Genomic DNA, 17500 nt, shown 5'->3' on the forward strand with positions numbered 1-17500 from the left:
TTGGTGTGGGGGAGGTAAGAATCTGCTGGGTATGATACCAGCTTGTTATTACTTTTTAATATTAGCCTGATCTCAGACATCGTCTGTACTGTTTTTCTCCTCGAATGCATGTGAGGTGCTCAGCGGGTGTCGATCAATAAGCTTGAGTCTTGGTTGGTAACCATAAACCAAATATTTGTTTTAGATCCCTTTATTTGAGAAAACGCTTAATTGGTACAGTGGTGGGTGTGCTATGTGGTGTGCTGTGCACATGACACAGCTTTGATTTCTGGTCTCAGCATCGTAAATTACATGTACATGCAATGTATGTGTGTTCCCTGAGCTCTCCTCTGGGAGATTCTTCTCTAAAAAAAGCAATCTTAGCACCACGTTGTACTAACTCAGAGGAAAATTGTTTTTGTTAGTCTGGTATTATTGTTATTATTATTGTTGTTGCTTTTTGTTTACATGTACATGGCACTTTATACATCATATGTGGCATGCATGTGACTCAAGACTTGCCAAACATATGACAGAAATGGTATTGTAGCAGAGCTCCGCGGGCGCGTGCACATGGAGCACTGGTCATAGTTAATAAAATATGGTAACCCATCGATGCAAGAGTTTTTGGTTTTATAGCCATAACATCATCAACTGTCCCTATATACGTATATCCCTTCTTACGTCCAACCCTTCCATGTATGCCAATGTGACCAGTATCATGCTAGTTTACAGCATACATCTTTGATATTGGACATCCATGTTTTGATCAATTGACACCTGTCAAAACAAGGTATCTGCTAACCAGTACCACATGACCATATCGCGAGCTCAAGCTTAGAGCTCACTGAGGTCAGCTGTTTTTTTTTTTTAATGTGACTGCTGACCAGGTACTGGTTTTCAATTGGATTGCAGGCTCAACCCAGGTTAACTCACCTAAACATAAGCAAGGCTTCATTTTTTCCATGCATTCAGTAGCTCGATGTGGGTACACGGCCATACTACGTCAACTATAGTTCTTACACAGTCAATGCTTTTAGTGTTCAGGTGGAAAATGGTTTGGAAAATGTTTTCTTTCTCCATTTTTCGCTGATTTCAATCCAGTTTGACTTATCATGATAGCTGTGGTCCACACTGTGGCGGCTATGCAGCTATTCAAGTCAAGCATTGGAGGGATATAAACTTAAAGCTGAGTGCTTATTTTTAATTTGCTTAGACCTGCTTTTTTCTCTGTATTGCAATTTTTGGCATATCTTTAGAAGCTCTGATAAGGTTACATGATGCCTGGAGGACCTATGGCCACAACAGAAACGAAAGGAGAGTGAAAGAGAACGACAACAACAAAAACAGAATACCAGTACTAGGTCATACTTAGTGGAAGAAGTTACTCCACAAATTCTTTCCTTGGGCACTAAACCGTTTGTTATTTTCAAAAAGTGGTTTAATCGGTTTTTCCTTTGTTTAGGAATGAAAACAACTGGAATTAAATAAAAACGATCTGTACTCTTTTAGACATAAGGAAAAGTTGATTTGTTTGCTTGTTTTGCTCTAAAATGCGATTGAAAAAGTGCTTTTTAATCCGTTTGCCCAACTTATTTTCAATTAACCTGCGATCAGGCGTACTTTTCCGTAGACATGGTGGGGAAAGGTACGCCTGGTACAATTTCTTAACAAGTCGTCTGCTCGTAGTCCAGAATCTGGACTTTACTCTGATTGGCCGAAAAACAATGGAGCTTTTGGAGCCTCGCTCCGATTGGTTACAGAATTGCAAATCATACTTCTTGTAAATCGGTTAACATCTGCTGAAATTATGGCCGCCAAGAAGGATTTCAACACGAGTGATGTTTAGGCTCTGTTTACAGCTGCTGTTGCTTCGACTTCAGATTTTTTTCAAAAACCTTTAAAGGAAGAGCGGACAGAATGCATCCGAAGAATGGTTTGAGTAAAAGAAGACATTACAGTTGTACTTCCTACGGGATTTCGCAATAGTGTTATTAATACAGGCCCGAACATTCTGGAAGAAAATGCATCGTTCTTCTTCCACCAACTCGAAAACGTTTGTAGTTGTGGCAAGTCCTTTGGAATATATTCGGAAGCAACAAGTTGTGAATCCAAAAAGAACCGAATAGGACTTTAGGGCTGTCACATTCGGGGAATCAGCCGAGCTTGACAGAGAAATTCGACACTGTTTACGGAATCGCTGAACAATCTGAACACACTTCTAACAAAATGATAGCTGAGTAGCTGCTGCTGAAAAACTAGAATTTCTCAAAGTCCATTTTCCTCATATCTATTTTTATAGCATCTTTTATTGGCATCTCAAATATTCGAGTCTAAATAAAGTTTATTGTCTTTATTATACTGTTGATTACGCCTGATGATGACATGAAGAATTCGGGCTTTTTCTGCCATTTTATCTCGAAATTCTTTGTTCCTTGATGGTTTGAACAGAGAAACCGCGCCAACTGTCAAGCAGGATTTGCAGAAATAGCTTTGATTGCAGAAATCAAAGCCAGAGTGCTATTTTGTTATTTGTCGCATCTTTAAAGACTTGAATCGCAGCGTGCAAATAATTTCCGGTAAAATCTGATTGGCTCACATTTATAGCATGACACATGATAACATCACTCTTGACAGGTGGGCGGCAGACGACTCGTTAAGAAATTGTATCAGGCGTACTTTTTAGCGCCCTGTCTCAAGAAAAGTACGCTTGATCGCAGGTTAATTTTCAATGTGCCTCAACATCTTTTGACCTTGAACTGACAAAGTTTTTTTAATGGGTTCTAATTTTAGCATGATTCCTATTCGTTGGCCATTGACAGTTGACTCTGAAATGGCTATTTTCCTTTTCCATTTGCTCGCTGAGGGTGTGCTTGTTTTCTTTTAAAACACATGCAGTTCAAGAAAAATTTGTTGTTAAACTGGTGAATTCCAAAGTAAATTTCACTTGAAAAGCCAATATTGTACTCATGGCTTTGTGATTCATGCGATATTGGTTTTTAGCATACATGTACTGTGGAATTCACTAGTTTAAGGCAATGAATTTACCTGTAGAAGAAAGCAAAGAAAATTATTTAATTATTAAAGCAGCAACATGACACATCAAAACGAGGACAATTTGAAACCTTTTCACTTTTTGACTGTTACCCTACAGGCAGTAAGAATAAATAACCAGAGAGCTCGACTGCCTTTAGGCTTGGTTAACTCTATATACAGTTGTAATAGAATTATTGTTCCGACTTTCAGAAATTTCTAGTTGTCTCAGAGATGTTCTTTAAGTCTCATAAGACCATTGGAAACATGTAATATTGTTATTTTAGCCTTGAATTTGAATTTTTTGGTGTCCATTAATTAAAGTATTATGGAAGTAATTTGATAGAAATTAATATTAGTGTTGTCTCAAGTTCTGCCAGGTAACTACAAGCCTCAGGATAAAAAATATTTACTTGTGTGGAAGTCAACTTTCATACCATTTTTAAAATAAGATAATGCATTATGAAGTTAACTCAAGCAGATGGAGAGTTTATTCAGAAATGATATTTCATTGCATTATTGCTTGATAAAAAAAGCTGACTCTTCACCAAAATTTCCTGTTACTTACACATGCATGTCAAGTCTGATGAAATACAAGATATGTACTGATGGTTTTTTTGATACATTGTATTTGTCAAGTGATGAGGATGCTAAGGATACATGTCTTTTCAAAGTGTGACATTCAAGGGTTAATGAAATACAACAACAACTATCTCCAGCAAGGGTTGTTTTAAACCTTTTTAACCATTCTAAGCTTCTTTTCTCTGATTGAAGACTTCAGGCATATGCCATAAAAATGACCAGAAAATGAGGCTTTATTGTCTTTTTTCAATCGCAGGAATCGCAGAGAATGCATTTATAAAATGGGATTAGAGACAAGCAAGCCAAGCATTTGGATAAATCTCTTTTGACCTCTCTAATTAATTTTGGTTATGGCCCTTGACTTTGGAACAAAATGCTTATTAATTTGGGAGTAATAATCAAACTGCAATCTCTTTGAATTAGTTCTAACAAAGAAACGGCTTTACATCTTTCTTACATGTACATGTATTTTAAAAGCATTTCAAATATGTAAGTTTTGAGCAAAAGTATTTCAATCTAAAAAATGACTTTGATGGCATGGTTAAGTAGCAAATAGCTAGATCAAAGGACTTCTTGTCCAAAGCATACCAACCTAGATTAGCCTTGCCTTCATGTACCCCCTGGCTTGCTTCAATGTAGAACTGGTCTGATAGTAAACAAAAAGTGTAATAATGTGTGTATGTATAAAAAGCCAGACAAATCTCAGTCTGTGGCAAATTCTCAGCTATTGCTGGTATTTTATCTCCTCATCAATATGTTGTGTCGTGTTTGTGAAATATGACAGCTGTAATGAAAGTTGTTGGCAGTTATTATGACAAATATCATGAAAAATAGTCCTCCAGTTTTGATATTAATGTCGATTGTTTTTACATGGAAGTCTCTTATTGAGCAATTTAAAATATATTTGATATGCAGAATATGTTTACAGTTTTTGTTGAGCAGATGGGTTGTCAATCATTGAGATTAAGTGTGTAGCCACTTCCACTTACATTATGTCAAACAATCGCATGATTGGACATTCACAGAGCACATGTTAGTCAGCCTCTAGGCCCTGATTCGTGCATGTGGGATGTAAAAGATGCATACATATTCAGCTCTCTTCCATTGTGGTTTAGTCATGAAGTGTTTCAGTGGTCGCAGTGGGGTGACATTGTGTACTATAAGGACTTTGTTTGACAAAATCACTTCCATCACCTCTCCAGTTTTCACTGGAAAGGTAACCTCTGCTTTATCCAGTGCTCCAAAGGTCAGTATATTTTTATTGGTGAAACTCAACCATTTCAGCATGTAGATGTGTGATTTAACCCTTCTCAGAGGTCATATCGTGCAGCTCATCAACATTTTGGCAGAAGCATTACCGGCAACAAGGAAGTTACTGTAAAAGAACACTTGTTTGTTCTTAATGGAGTTGAGTTCAAGGTTATTGGATGCAAATGTAAATCCTTTGCAGAGCTACAAATTTATCAGCAGTGTGTGAATTTGTTGTGTACCTTTTGATTTACATATCTCGGTTACATGTCTGTAAAGTGAAAGTTATTTCACAGTCTGTTGGTTGCCATAGTGGACCTGATAGCAATGGATCTTAATTCAATTGCCTTGAGCCGTTCATTGTTTCTTTCAAACTGAGCATCAATATATATTTTGAAACTGTTTAATATGTGGTAAAAAGTTTTGATTTGTCATTTTTTGCATATATGTAAAATCTTGACTCTTCACCTAATTTATGACTATAAAATCTACATACATGTAACATTTAGCAGTACATTTCTGCCATGCAGTGTGTTATGCTATTCTTGGTTGTCACGTGACGTCATCAAAACTAAAAAATAAAAAGAATTATCTGAAGAATTATCTTTTCACAAATTTTCAGTTTGTGAGAGCTTTTTGTCTTGTGATAGAGGTTGAATTTCAAGCTTTTGCGTGACACAATATTAAAAAGTGCGGTCGAGAATGCTATCACGTAGGTTAAAAAAGTGACTTATCCGCTGAGATTTGACCTGAACCTTTGCGAGACTGTTTGAACATTCATTTCCTTTTATCTCTTTGATTCTTGACTTTATTTATTGAATTGTTTTGATGATGGTGTGACAGTGAAAACCGGCAATAAATAGTGAATTCAACTTTAATAATTCTTTTAATTAAACCAAGCACAATATTATCTTTTAGTTGACTGATTTCCCTTGAAACTCTCAAAAGCAAAGCAATTAGCTCTTGAGGTTTTGTTAGATATGCTGTTTCTGTTTACATGTCAGTATAGATTATTAATGTCACATGTTGGTGTTACGGAGTCATCCATTTAGGGTGTGTGTCATATTACTTTCTTGTGTTTTGAGGCTCTTTGTGATCATCTGATTTGTAGGTATTGATTACAGAAATTAAAAAAATATTATTATGTGAGAATGAGGAATATATTTCAATCTCAGTTTTACAACAAAACACTAATTAAATTCACTCATAAAATATTCTGGAGTTTTAACCACTGCCCTCTTGTTCTGTTTAGACCCTTAATAATCATATTTGTAATAATGTAGTATTATTGATGTAAACAGTTAGCCAGTTGTCGATCCTCGGTGTATGTTCCTGTGATTTCAGGATTTCCAATTTTTACTGGGTTGCCATATGGCAATCCAGTCGAAAACCGAGAGGGATTTTTCCGGTGTTTTTTTTTTAATAATTATTCATTTTTCCTGTGTCAGAAATGGAAAACTTGTGCAATAGGGTCTTTCCTGTCACTCCACTGCTAAGTATTGTCTTTGCGCCCAGAGTCTTCTGCTCATATCTGTGGTAGGTTTCAGGGATTGTAGAAATGCATAGATTTTATCCAGTGGACACAGTAGAATATCTCATTAACCTGTAATGGCGTCAAAGTCGATGTAACATGAATGGCGTTTTAGTGGATCTTTAAACAAAATATACTCTAAGAATGGAACAGAAATTTGATAAACAAGACAGGCGGTGAAAAATAAACATCTGGAATTTTCAAAGCGACGAATAATGGACTTCAACATTAATTGCATCTTTCAGGCATCAAGCCGATCTGTATTTCTAAGTATTTTACCAACTATGTTTTTATGTAGAACACTGAAACCAAATGGCAAATTCTGTGGTACATAACTGTGGTAATTTTGTCTAGTTGGATATGGGTTTAACAAACTCATTGAAGGAATCGAACACCTTGAACGGATCTGTGTTATCTCTGTTGTCTGGCTATTTATATTCATTTGCACTCCATTCTGTTTTTCCAACAAAAACAAAAGAGAATGTTTGCATAACAATAGAGTTCAATTCCCGGAGGATTGGGCCGGCACACCAACATGGCCTCCATTTCTTTGTTTGGGGAAACCAACATAATTTATGGTGGCCGTGACATAATGTGAAACCCAAAAATTTGGTTGGGAAAAAATGTCTATCCCTATGAATCTGAGCAGTTTGAGTCTTTCAGGTGCATTGGGAGATGTGTTCATACACTTGTATTTTATCTCATGAACTCCAGATGTTTAAGTCGAGTATCATATTGGTGGCTCATTTTGATCCACCAACATGGAGGTAGTTTACAGATCTATTTGTTTCCTTCAGTTTTTCGCCTTTTTCATTGAACGGTTTTGAATTGGTTTTTTTTGTTGCGCGACAGTGAAAATGACCTATTTTTAAAAGAAATAGTGTTCTGTTCCTGGACTGATAATTTGTTAGAGTGTTTGGGAATGAGGATGAAAATTTGAGGAGGACAAACATGTACCAAAGGCAACCCAGTTTACGCTCACAGAGTGCCTAGTTTTGATAGCTCTAAAGCAGGTTTGATTGATTCATGTGGAGACCAATATAATGTGTTTGCAAGCCACCTGTTTTAACCTTGCCAACGAAGTGTGAAGTGTGTCAGCATGCCTTCTACGATATACACTGTAGCATCTCATTGCTCTTGAAGGCTTTACACGGACATCATTTTTACGAATGTTTTAAAAAATATTAAGGTTGTCAAGATGCTTCTGCAGTCACAGTAATGGACTGCCCCTCCCCCACCCCCATTAACGAGTAAATTGCCTGGTGTTTGACAAAGTAAAATCTACTAAGGCTCACTCCTCTGAGTCTAGGTTCGGTGGTTTAAGACGTGATATTCTTATATATCCACTTCCACTGACACTTAAATAATTTAATTATTACAACTCAATCACTTTAACAAAGTATGGAGACCTTTCAGTATGAAACCACTAATGTCATGTGTTCTAAAAATTTGTTGTTCCAGTTGGTACAAGAGAGAATAAAGGAAGTTGTGAGCAATAATGCTCTTGTTTCATCCATAGCTGAAGCAAGAGATTACTTCACTGCAACAACAAAAGCTCTTATGAGCGACGTTGGAGATCTGTCACAGCTTTTTAATGAGAGAAAAGACCATGCACTTGCTAGTGCCACCGAGTTTTGGAAGACATATTGCAAGAATCACACTCCATTAGAAACACTGCACTGCTTAGTTGATGATTTTGTTCTTAGTCACATCAGCTGTGAAGGACTGGAGCTGTTTTCGGAGTATGTTTGGGCAATGAGACCACAATATGGTGAACCAGGCTTCATTATTGAAGCAAACCTTCCACTAGTTGATGATGATGCCTTCCATTTCCATTTTATGGATCAAGATCGATTACGTAGGAGATCAATACTCTTTGTTGGCCAAAGATAAGCTATGTGAGGTAGCCTCTCCATGTTGGTTTCTTATCTTCCCGTAGGGAAGAAGATCCTCTTTTATGGGCTTTTAGGAATACTCCATACCTTCCTGTGGAAGGTCAAGGAGAAATCTGGCACTTGCAAGGATTTAGATGTTACACACTGCACACTCAGCAGACCTGTCAAACACTTGTACTCAAGTTGATCATTGCAGATCTATTGGTCACAGTGAGAAGATCATTGAGTGTTTCAGTTGATGTTGGTTGTTTTGAAGAAGAGCTCCAAGTTCGTAACCCAAAGATCACTGGGCGGCTGCAGGGACTTGCAGTGGTTTTAAATATCTCTATCTTGTTAGTATTTCCTTAAGTTGTATTTTATTCTGTCACAGAATAGAAGCTTACTCAGAGGCATTTGGATGTTGTACATGTACATGTAGTATTTTGCTTTTAAAAAGCAGTTTTTGTCATTTTGTCTAAACTGTACAGGTAATCTTGATCTTGTTATGATCACTGAAAGTCAACTAAACATGTTGGAAATACGTGTTAAAGAGTATGATTCCTAGAACCTCTAGGAAGTGGATTTGAGTGTAGCAATTTTGCAATTTTGCAGTATGAGAATAGTGGTAAAGTGATGACGTCACAAAAACGAAATTTATGAAATTACGGGATTTACTGAGATATTCTGAAAGAACATGATGAAGAATGGCCTCTTGCTAAAAATCAGCATATTGTTGCAATATGAGGGTAAGATATTAGCCCTTCCATGCTTCAGTAACTCCATACAAATCCTTATAATTTTGTCTTGGTTCTAAACCGTTTAGAACAAAGACAAAATTACAAGGATTTGTATGGAGTCACTGTAGCATGAAAGGGCCAATATCTCATCCCCAAACTGCAATAAGATGCTGATTTTTGGCAAATGGTCATTCTTCATCATGTACTTTCTGAAGATCTTAATGAATCCCATAATTTCATAATTTTAAATATTTGTGATGTCACACGTTACCACTCTATTGGCCCACGCAAGCAAACAGAAAAATGTCTGACCTGGGGCCCATTTCTCGAAAATCCCAAAACTTTACAAGCCATTTCGGATGTCATAATTCCCTCTTTATCTCAAGAACGGAGAGGATTTTAGACGTCAAACTTCAGTGAGTTTGTTTTGTGTTACCTTGAAAGCTTGTTAAAGGGTTGGCTTTCCAAAAACTAGTGGATAGCAGGTTTACAAATGGCTATACTTGGACCCGCAACTTTGCAAATTAAACCTGTGACCTTTAGATTGGATCACCTTTCCTCGTCTGTCTGACCTGCAACACTCTCTTGAGAATGAGACTTTTAGAATTTACTCTGACTAACATGGAGTGATTTTACTTATCAATGGGAGCTGCTTCAGGAATGAATGGATTAATGGGTTAAGGCCAGACAGGAGCAGGGGTGGATCTTTTTAATTCATCTATGCAATGGAACATGAAGAGCGGTTTTCAATCTAGACTGTCGAAAGTAATTAACAAATTGCTTTGGTTTATGATTGCTTCACTCAGTGATTGGTTCAAAGTTCTTGCGCCACTTTTTCAACCAGTCAGAAGTAAAACCAAAACCAATCGAGGCTCACGCATGCACAGTTTCCTGCACTTTGTGTCAGCTACGTGTAATTACTTAGAGTTTTGATTGGCCAAAGTAATTACTTTGGTTTTGGTTTTATGACAATCGATTGAAACTCGCTCTAACAGTGTGAAAGTACACTGAAATGGTAATTTGGTTGCACTTGATATCAGCAGAATTAACTAGATCAAAGAAAGGAAAGGAAAGAAACTTTAAATATTTAAGTGTCTAATCTTCTAGTGCCATAGACCACTAATCGGGGACACTGTAAATTGAAATTAACAAGTTAACACAAATCAAATCAAATTTTGGTTTTTGAACACTTTGTATTGCTAGAAGTCTTGATTTTCAAGGCAAATGTTTGTTTTCAGTGAGACTGTTGATCTCTTAGTAAAAGTTGAACTGATGAGCATTTGTTTGTGAATTGTGTGCTGATCATTGTCAGCTGACTGTTGGCTTATTGACTGGCTGTTTGTTGGCTGACAATTAGTTGATTGGTAGAGCTTTTTATCATTGCATCACTAAACTGTATATTAGGATTCTTGAAATAAAATGACACCTTCCCTTTAAAAAATTATAATTGTTGAAGTTGGTTGACATTAATAAATTATGGCCAATAGTTGTTTTGTAGTCAAGTAAAACTTCACAAACAACATTCTTCTCTGTCCTTTAATAGCAGACTAGTTCTTCAAGTTAGAAAATAAAAGGACATGACAGGTTAAATGAACTAAGATTAATTTTGTTTTGACAATACCAAAGGACCCAAATTCCTTTCTCTGTGAAATTGACTTAAAAGTGTGATATAATGAAGGAAATTCATCAAGTTGCAGGTTTCCAGCCCACAGCAACCCCAGCTCCACTTCGGCCCAAGTTCATAGTGCTCACTAATCGCCAGCAATCTTTTTCTACAATGTACTCTTCTATTGTATTTAAAAACCCTTCTCCGTCGTACCCACCAAGCACAAAAAGTCTATCACAATACACAGTGGCACTTAATGCACTTCTCCTGTGCACAAGAGGTGACATGACAGTCCAAGTGTCAGACGAAGGGTCATAACGTTCCACACTGTTAAGTTGTGCGTCACCATTGTAACCACCAATGGCATATATGTAACCGTGAAGAGAAGCTGCTCCGGCACCACTGCGACGCTCCGCGAGTGGAGATACTAAGGTCCACAGGTCAGCCTCAACATCATGGCATTCAACACTGGTAAACAAATAAAAAAAAGGAAAAGTGATTAATTTTAAGTTAAGACTTGGCAACAGAGCAAGTCTCTTAACCATACAATGAAAAGTGTCAATCTTGCTCAATATTATTTCTCCAGGGCTAAAGCACATGAAAAAGGCACAACTAAGACATATTGTCTTGCCACAAAGAAGCCTTGCCATGGGTTGACAAAAATCCTTGATTACTTTGTACTAGTATCTTGTCAGTACGTTGTTGTGATTTGAAAACTAAAGAAAATGTTGATCTTAATCCCTAGAATAATTGATATGAAGCTGATTCAAAGAAACCACCTTCTGAGCCTGTTTCCTCCATCAAATCCTCCAATAGCATAAAGCCTTTTACCAAGTACTGCAACCGCAACACCTAGGGGAAATTCAAGTTGTTTAATGTTATGAAGTTAATCAATCGACTATGATGGAAAAGAGGATGGTTACACTCAAACTTTGTTTTTAAACCTGTAAACTGGAACATTTTTAGCATTGCTTTATGTCAGAGTTTACGTCCTCTTGTACAGGTCTCTAAATTCTGCTTAAGCATAAGGTTCATGTTCACTGGAAAAAATATACGGGTAATAAGAGCCTGATCACAGCTGGGTATTGTTTTAAAAGTTTGAAGCTGTAACAGTTATTAAATTCCTTCAGATACTTCAAGTCCTACTATGATGAAAAAACTCTCTTCCCTTTTTCCTTCATATTTCAAAAGCGTGTTTGCTTCACACCAGACTGGCAAAATTTTGACCTTCAAATTTTATCCGAAGACTGTTTTTTTTAGTGCGAGTTTTCGAAATTCCTGTGCCGCATATTAATTTAGGCGCGTGCACACACATTGCATTTTTAAACTAGTGAGTCTTTGACGTCATCTTATCCTGGATCTAGCTCTCTCAAGATTTTACAGTTAGTAATGGAAGACCATTAAATAAGAAAATTCCAGTCAAAATAAACAGGCCGGTATCTTTCTGAAATAAAGGTTTAAAACGACGGTCACTTGGTGTTCAGTTAACATAGTTTTGAAATACAAAGAAAAAGTAGAATTGATTTTTGGTCATAGCAGCACTTTAATGTGTTCTCAACAATGTGCTTTTCAATGATTCCATCACAAACAAAATGTAACAAATCTAAACTGGGTCAGCATTTTCTGTACTCTTATAAACAATGATATTTGTTATCACAGTGTTCAAAATGTTGTGTGCCGACTAAGTCCACAACAAATTTTCACCACTAGTTGTGATTACGAATATCATTGTCAATCAGAATACAGACAATGCTTAACCACTTTCGATTTGTATTTTACCACAATATTCAATGCCAAAGAAATTGCTTATTTCAGAGTGTGACACAAAGAAGGGGCAAGTGTTGTCTATTACTTTCTCACAATATGATTGGTTTATTTCTCAAAATGAGCATTCCCGATTGGTTATTACATTGCGTGACAAATAATTTTGACGCTAGCATGACACGAGCAGCGTTGTCTAGACTCATCAACAACGACAAATTATCCAATCACATTGCAAGATTACGAGCAATTGTGGTAAAAAATATTATTGATATACCATGTAAATACATGGTCACTGTGATTCTGGCAAATCACGATTGCAGGTGATTAGCAAGTAATACTGCCCTCTGAGCAGCTGAAGAGCAACAAAATGGCTTTATGCAACCACAATAATTTCACCTCCAGTAGTGACTGGTTGCGACTTACTGTATGTCACTAATTTGGATACATGTACTATGCATTCGTACTCAAAAATGAACTTGCCTACCTATCCTACAAAAATTAAGTGGCGTCACTCTTGTCCATTCATCCTGATTTGGGTCATATCTCTCCACTGACGTATGACACGAGTTACCATTCCCTCCACCAATAGCATAGATATACCCTTCACTCACAGCCACACCCAACCTGTTGCGTGGGACACTGAGTGGTTTCATAGACCTCCACTCATCTCGCAAAGGGTCATACCGGTCTACCGAGGCAGAGTCAATGTTTCCAGAAGAGGTGTTATTGCGGCCACCAATGATATACAGCATGCTGTCTGCAAATGCAATTTACAGCACTTAACTTTACAACCATCATAAGAATTTAAGTGTCACTGAGGGCACTGTTTTGGTTTAGCTGCATCCAAAGTGTTTGCCTACTCTAGTGGTCATCACAGTCACCTTTGAATCAAGAGGTCCCAACTCTACTAAAAATAAATTTAGCATAGTTCAAAAAATAAAATTACAATATTTTGGTAGATTAAAATTAATTTCATGAATGTGCAGTTAGATTGCAAGCCTCACAAAAAATACTATTAAATAACCCATTGATGAGTAATATCATCCGGAGGTAGACAGTCTCGCTCCAAGGAGTCAACGGGTTAAAGGGAGGGGAGGGGAGTGGATGTAATGTTTAAAGAAGAGTCCAAGCCAGAAACTAATAACCTTTCCAGAAGGCTGTTTACTGGGTTGAGAATGGCTAAGTTCCTAAGGAACCGTGGTTTATAATGACTTTCTTGTCTCAAAAATCTCTCCTTAGGGGGTTAACTGTCATTATAAAAATGGTTCTATTTGCCTGAGGGGACTTGCAACAAGTCCAGAAAAAAACAAATTGCATACCAACATAAGCTGCTCCTAATCCACTCTTTGGGACAGCAAGTGGAGGAAGTATTGACCAAGTTAGTGTCAGAGGATCATAGCACTCCACAACATCAAGGGATCTACGCAAATATCCTCCTGCAAAGAAGACGACTGTAGGTCCTGGAGGACGCCTTTTCTGAACTGTCGTTGAGGTTGATACTCTTTTTGTCCCCTGTCAAGAAAGCAAAATAAATGATTTCAGTGACTTTGAAAGGTTCACATCAGGTCAACGTACAATAGCCCGACATCACCGCCAACAAGGTAGCCTTATGTCCAATTTCTTTCAAGGGGTTCCGGGGGCATGCTCCCCACCAAAAATTTTAACTGCAGTGTTAGCCTTTTGAGCATGACAAAATGACAATTTCCTTTTTTATCAAAAATAAATTTCAAAAGGAAACTAATGGTAAAAGAAATTTAGCTGCTATGACATCAGAAATTCCCAGAGTGGAAACAGCCTCAATTGAATTCCCAGGATACATACAAAAGCACAACAGAACTGAATCAACCCAATAGTCTTTCTCCATTTATATCCACTTAATTGCAGCTGTAAATACACGTACATTGTAAGTAGGTATGGTAGATAGCTAGATGGATAGATTGGTAGGTAGCTATAGACAGGTAGGTACTAGTCTAAGATTGATTTCCCAGCTTCGTGCTGGTTGATGTAGGCTCAATTTCCGCCACTCTCTTGAGCCTGGAGGAGCATGGCTCCTTTTCCAAGACAGCGACTTGTAATATTGACCCTATGGTCTGCAGAGGCTCTTAAACCTAACTAATGACTTCCTCAGGGTACTGCACTTACTGAAAAGGCTTGTATCAGCATATCTTTAAATTCCGACCTCAATCCTTGTTCACAACACTGCATCAGTGACTTGAGATAGGAGTTGGAAACAAATGGAACTCGTATGAAATCTAGAAGCTGTTTCAATTCTTGTGTTCTGTTCTGTAGATCATGTGTTACCCATCTCAACATTGCCCCTAGAACCTAAGAGAGAACAAAAAACTTCCACGGTTGACTTGCATTGGAAATTGTGTGGGCTTGCGAAAATGTCAAATAATGAAGTTAATTGAGAATTTTGACTGGTTAACCCATTCACTCCTCAGGCATCCGAGGATGCCTACAGTTGACAAGTAAAGTCGTCTGGCATAAGACAGTGTAAAAGTAAAGTCTAACTCCCAGGGGTCAATGGGTTAACCCATTAACTCCCAGGGGTTCCCCACTGATAAGTGTAAAATACTAAGTATGGCTGGTTCAGGCCGGCTTGGGGATCAAGGGGTTAATTTTTCGAATGATACTTTACTTTCCTAAGTATCAATGTCCAGTTAACCCATTTGTTCCTGAAGCAGTCCCCCCATTGGTGAATATCAATTGTCTGGTATTAGACAGAGTAAAATCTATTATGTCTAGTCTCTTTCTGGATTGAGAAGGTGAAATTGAGTCACTGCCTTGAAGGCAAAGGGAAGGAACTGTGGCAATTCCTTGAACATGTTTGCCTCCAAGATCCCGGTGATCATTTCCAAGCTATATCACTCTCGGAAATTAAAAAGGTAGTAGCTTTTTCAGAGAGAAACCAATAAACATTAAAATCTTTTTATCTTTACAAAAGCTTTTTTTAAACGTTGAAATTCATAGATTTATATTTATATTGCAATAGTAATTTCAGTATTGACTCCTTTCTACTTATAAGACTTACAGTTTTTGTTACTATTTTGTTGTTACTTCCCAAAAAAAAGGGGGAGGCTTGAGGAGAGGTTTTAAGGCCCCTTTGCTCATGATTTGTCACTGAACGGGTGGGAGGTGGACTAGTTTAGTATTTAACAAGCAAAGTAAACAGATGAATAATAAGCATCAAGAGGAATAATGCCAGACAGGAAGCCAGGGAGGATGAACATGTAAGGCATGCCTTCAGAAAAAACTCAGTTACCCTTTATTCACCAAAACTGAGCCTCATTGGATGGTTAATCATATCTGGATGGGTAAGATCATCTATTATCAATAACCAGTCGTGAATTCTTGAGTCAAGAGTCATACGGAGAACAGTTGTCCTGGGTAGGAGGGTCACCATCCCAGCAGAATCAACTTAAGCAAGCATTTATATGAGAAAAAAATTTACCCTTTCGCCTGAGTCAAAAGCTTACTGCCTCAGTTTCAATCACCAGGAGACTGAGAAGAGAGTGCTCATGCATGCTCTCATTATCTTGCCTAATGACCCAGCTAGGCGAGCCAAACTGTTTACATGGAAAAAAGTTGGCCCAGCTATGAGGGTGACCCTACCATTGAAAAAGGGTGACCTGGCCAGGAAGGTCACCCTAAGGCCGAGTCAACCTTTTTTTTTCTCGTGTAAACGGTTCGCTGAGTTTTATATATATGTATGTTAAAGAAAAGTTGGCTCGCCCAGGGTTGCTCGGGTAAGGCAAGTGACCCTTCTACCCGGGACGACAAGAGTTTTACTCATCAGCATTTATCTGACACTATCGTAAATTTCTTCTCAAACCACAAAAAATGTCCCACCTCATCTTCTGACTTAACGTACAGTTCATCGCGCCTTATAAAATCAGTCAACTGCTCCCTGGTCAAGTTTTCGAACTCCTCGCTTTGAGATACTTCCAAAAAGTGACGAAAAATAAATTTCTCCGCTGCCTTGGCTAAATCAACACAGCCGTAAATCTCCGTAAAATCTTTTATTCCAATGCAGTTCGAAGGATCAAGTTGTGATTGCAAGAAGTCACAACACGCCTTTTTGACGGCCGAGATCTGCAATATGCACGCAACGGGAAGCAAGTACTGTACATTTTCCTCTGTGATCCGAATTTGCGCCGTGTAGGCAAATTCGATCAAAAGCTGAACACTTTTCGAGTCCATAGATTTCAACGTTACGCTGTCTTGACGGCTTTCAATTACGTCGTTTGTAAACATGGCATAAAAATACGGACTGAACGATGCCAGGACGACCCTGTGTGCGTAGATTTCTTGTCCTTCAACGCAGAGAATAACATCGCACAGTTCCTTTCTTTTGCGCAAATCGTTCATAATGCCGAACGTTAACTTCATATGATCCTCAATGACGATGGTTTCTTCCATAGGTTCCATAATAACACGAAACCTGATCGCCAATGTTGCTCTTTGTGTGCTACTGTTTTGGACAAATATTTACATTTCTTGCGTTTCAGCGTACAAGACGCTCCATGGTAGGTACGTCATGTATGGGGAATTATTATGGACCCAATACATATTATGTCATTACTGGGTTGCCTATGGGCAAACCCAGTCGAGGTCTACGTTTAGTTTGTTTGTTTTCTTTTTTTTTTTTTTTTTTTTTTCCGTGTCGGTAAAAGTCTTGCCTGTCACTCCCCTGGTAAGTGGTGTCTTTGTGTATAGAGCCTTCTGCGCGTATTTTCTTAGGATCGAGAGGGTAGTGGAACTGCGTAGATTTCCCTGGTGGACAAAGTAGAATCATCAACTTAGTCTGCAATGGCGTCGAAAGTCATGCAACGCGAATGGCGTTTTAGTGGATCCTTAAACAAAATATATACCCTTATGGAGCTCAATAATGGAAAGTCAGTTGGATAAACTAGGCATGAATCTCAAAAGCGACGAGTACTGGACTTCGACAACAATCTATCGCCCGTCGAGACGAAATCAAAGTGAGCAGTATTTACCTGAAGTACATGGTAATTTGACACAATTGAGTTTCTTGTCTTCACGCACGCAATGAAATAGGAAGAGGTTTTCACCTCTAAGAGCAAATATGTTGTTTGTTTCAATAAAATTTTCGCTGGAAAAGGATTCTGTGGTATTTTCTGCC

At 37.9% G+C, this 17500-nt stretch overlaps 3 protein-coding genes across 3 annotated transcripts in view; 1 reads left to right on the forward strand and 2 right to left on the reverse strand.

The window, feature by feature from the left end:
• Positions 1-4512, reverse strand: part of LOC137973580 (RNA 3'-terminal phosphate cyclase-like) — a 14621-nt gene extending 10109 nt beyond the window's left edge. The window contains exon 1 of the mRNA XM_068820422.1: positions 4187-4512. The gene's annotated coding sequence lies outside the window, so the exon portion shown is untranslated. The remainder of the gene's footprint in view (positions 1-4186) is intronic.
• The window catches only part of LOC137973582 (uncharacterized), a 10950-nt gene extending 525 nt beyond the window's left edge, over positions 1-10425 (forward strand). The window contains exons 1-2 of the mRNA XM_068820425.1: positions 1-14; positions 7835-10425. The exon at positions 1-14 is cut by the window's left edge and continues 525 nt beyond it. Of these exons, the coding sequence (XP_068676526.1) occupies positions 1-14; positions 7835-8266 (446 nt within the window). The 3' untranslated portion in view covers positions 8267-10425. The remainder of the gene's footprint in view (positions 15-7834) is intronic.
• Positions 10426-10501: 76 nt separating this feature from the next.
• The window catches only part of LOC137973578 (kelch-like ECH-associated protein 1), a 7199-nt gene continuing 200 nt past the window's right edge, over positions 10502-17500 (reverse strand). The window contains exons 1-6 of the mRNA XM_068820417.1: positions 16207-17500; positions 14497-14679; positions 13674-13866; positions 12839-13111; positions 11370-11442; positions 10502-11058 (exon numbers count right to left, since the gene is read on the reverse strand). The exon at positions 16207-17500 is cut by the window's right edge and continues 200 nt beyond it. Coding sequence (XP_068676518.1) covers positions 10671-11058; positions 11370-11442; positions 12839-13111; positions 13674-13866; positions 14497-14679; positions 16207-16785 — 1689 coding nt within the window. The 5' untranslated portion in view covers positions 16786-17500 and the 3' untranslated portion in view covers positions 10502-10670. The remainder of the gene's footprint in view (positions 11059-11369; positions 11443-12838; positions 13112-13673; positions 13867-14496; positions 14680-16206) is intronic.

The sequence above is a fragment of the Montipora foliosa genome, chromosome 10 (assembly GCF_036669935.1).
Source record: "Montipora foliosa isolate CH-2021 chromosome 10, ASM3666993v2, whole genome shotgun sequence".
In the NCBI taxonomy this organism is placed as follows: domain Eukaryota; kingdom Metazoa; phylum Cnidaria; class Anthozoa; order Scleractinia; family Acroporidae; genus Montipora; species Montipora foliosa.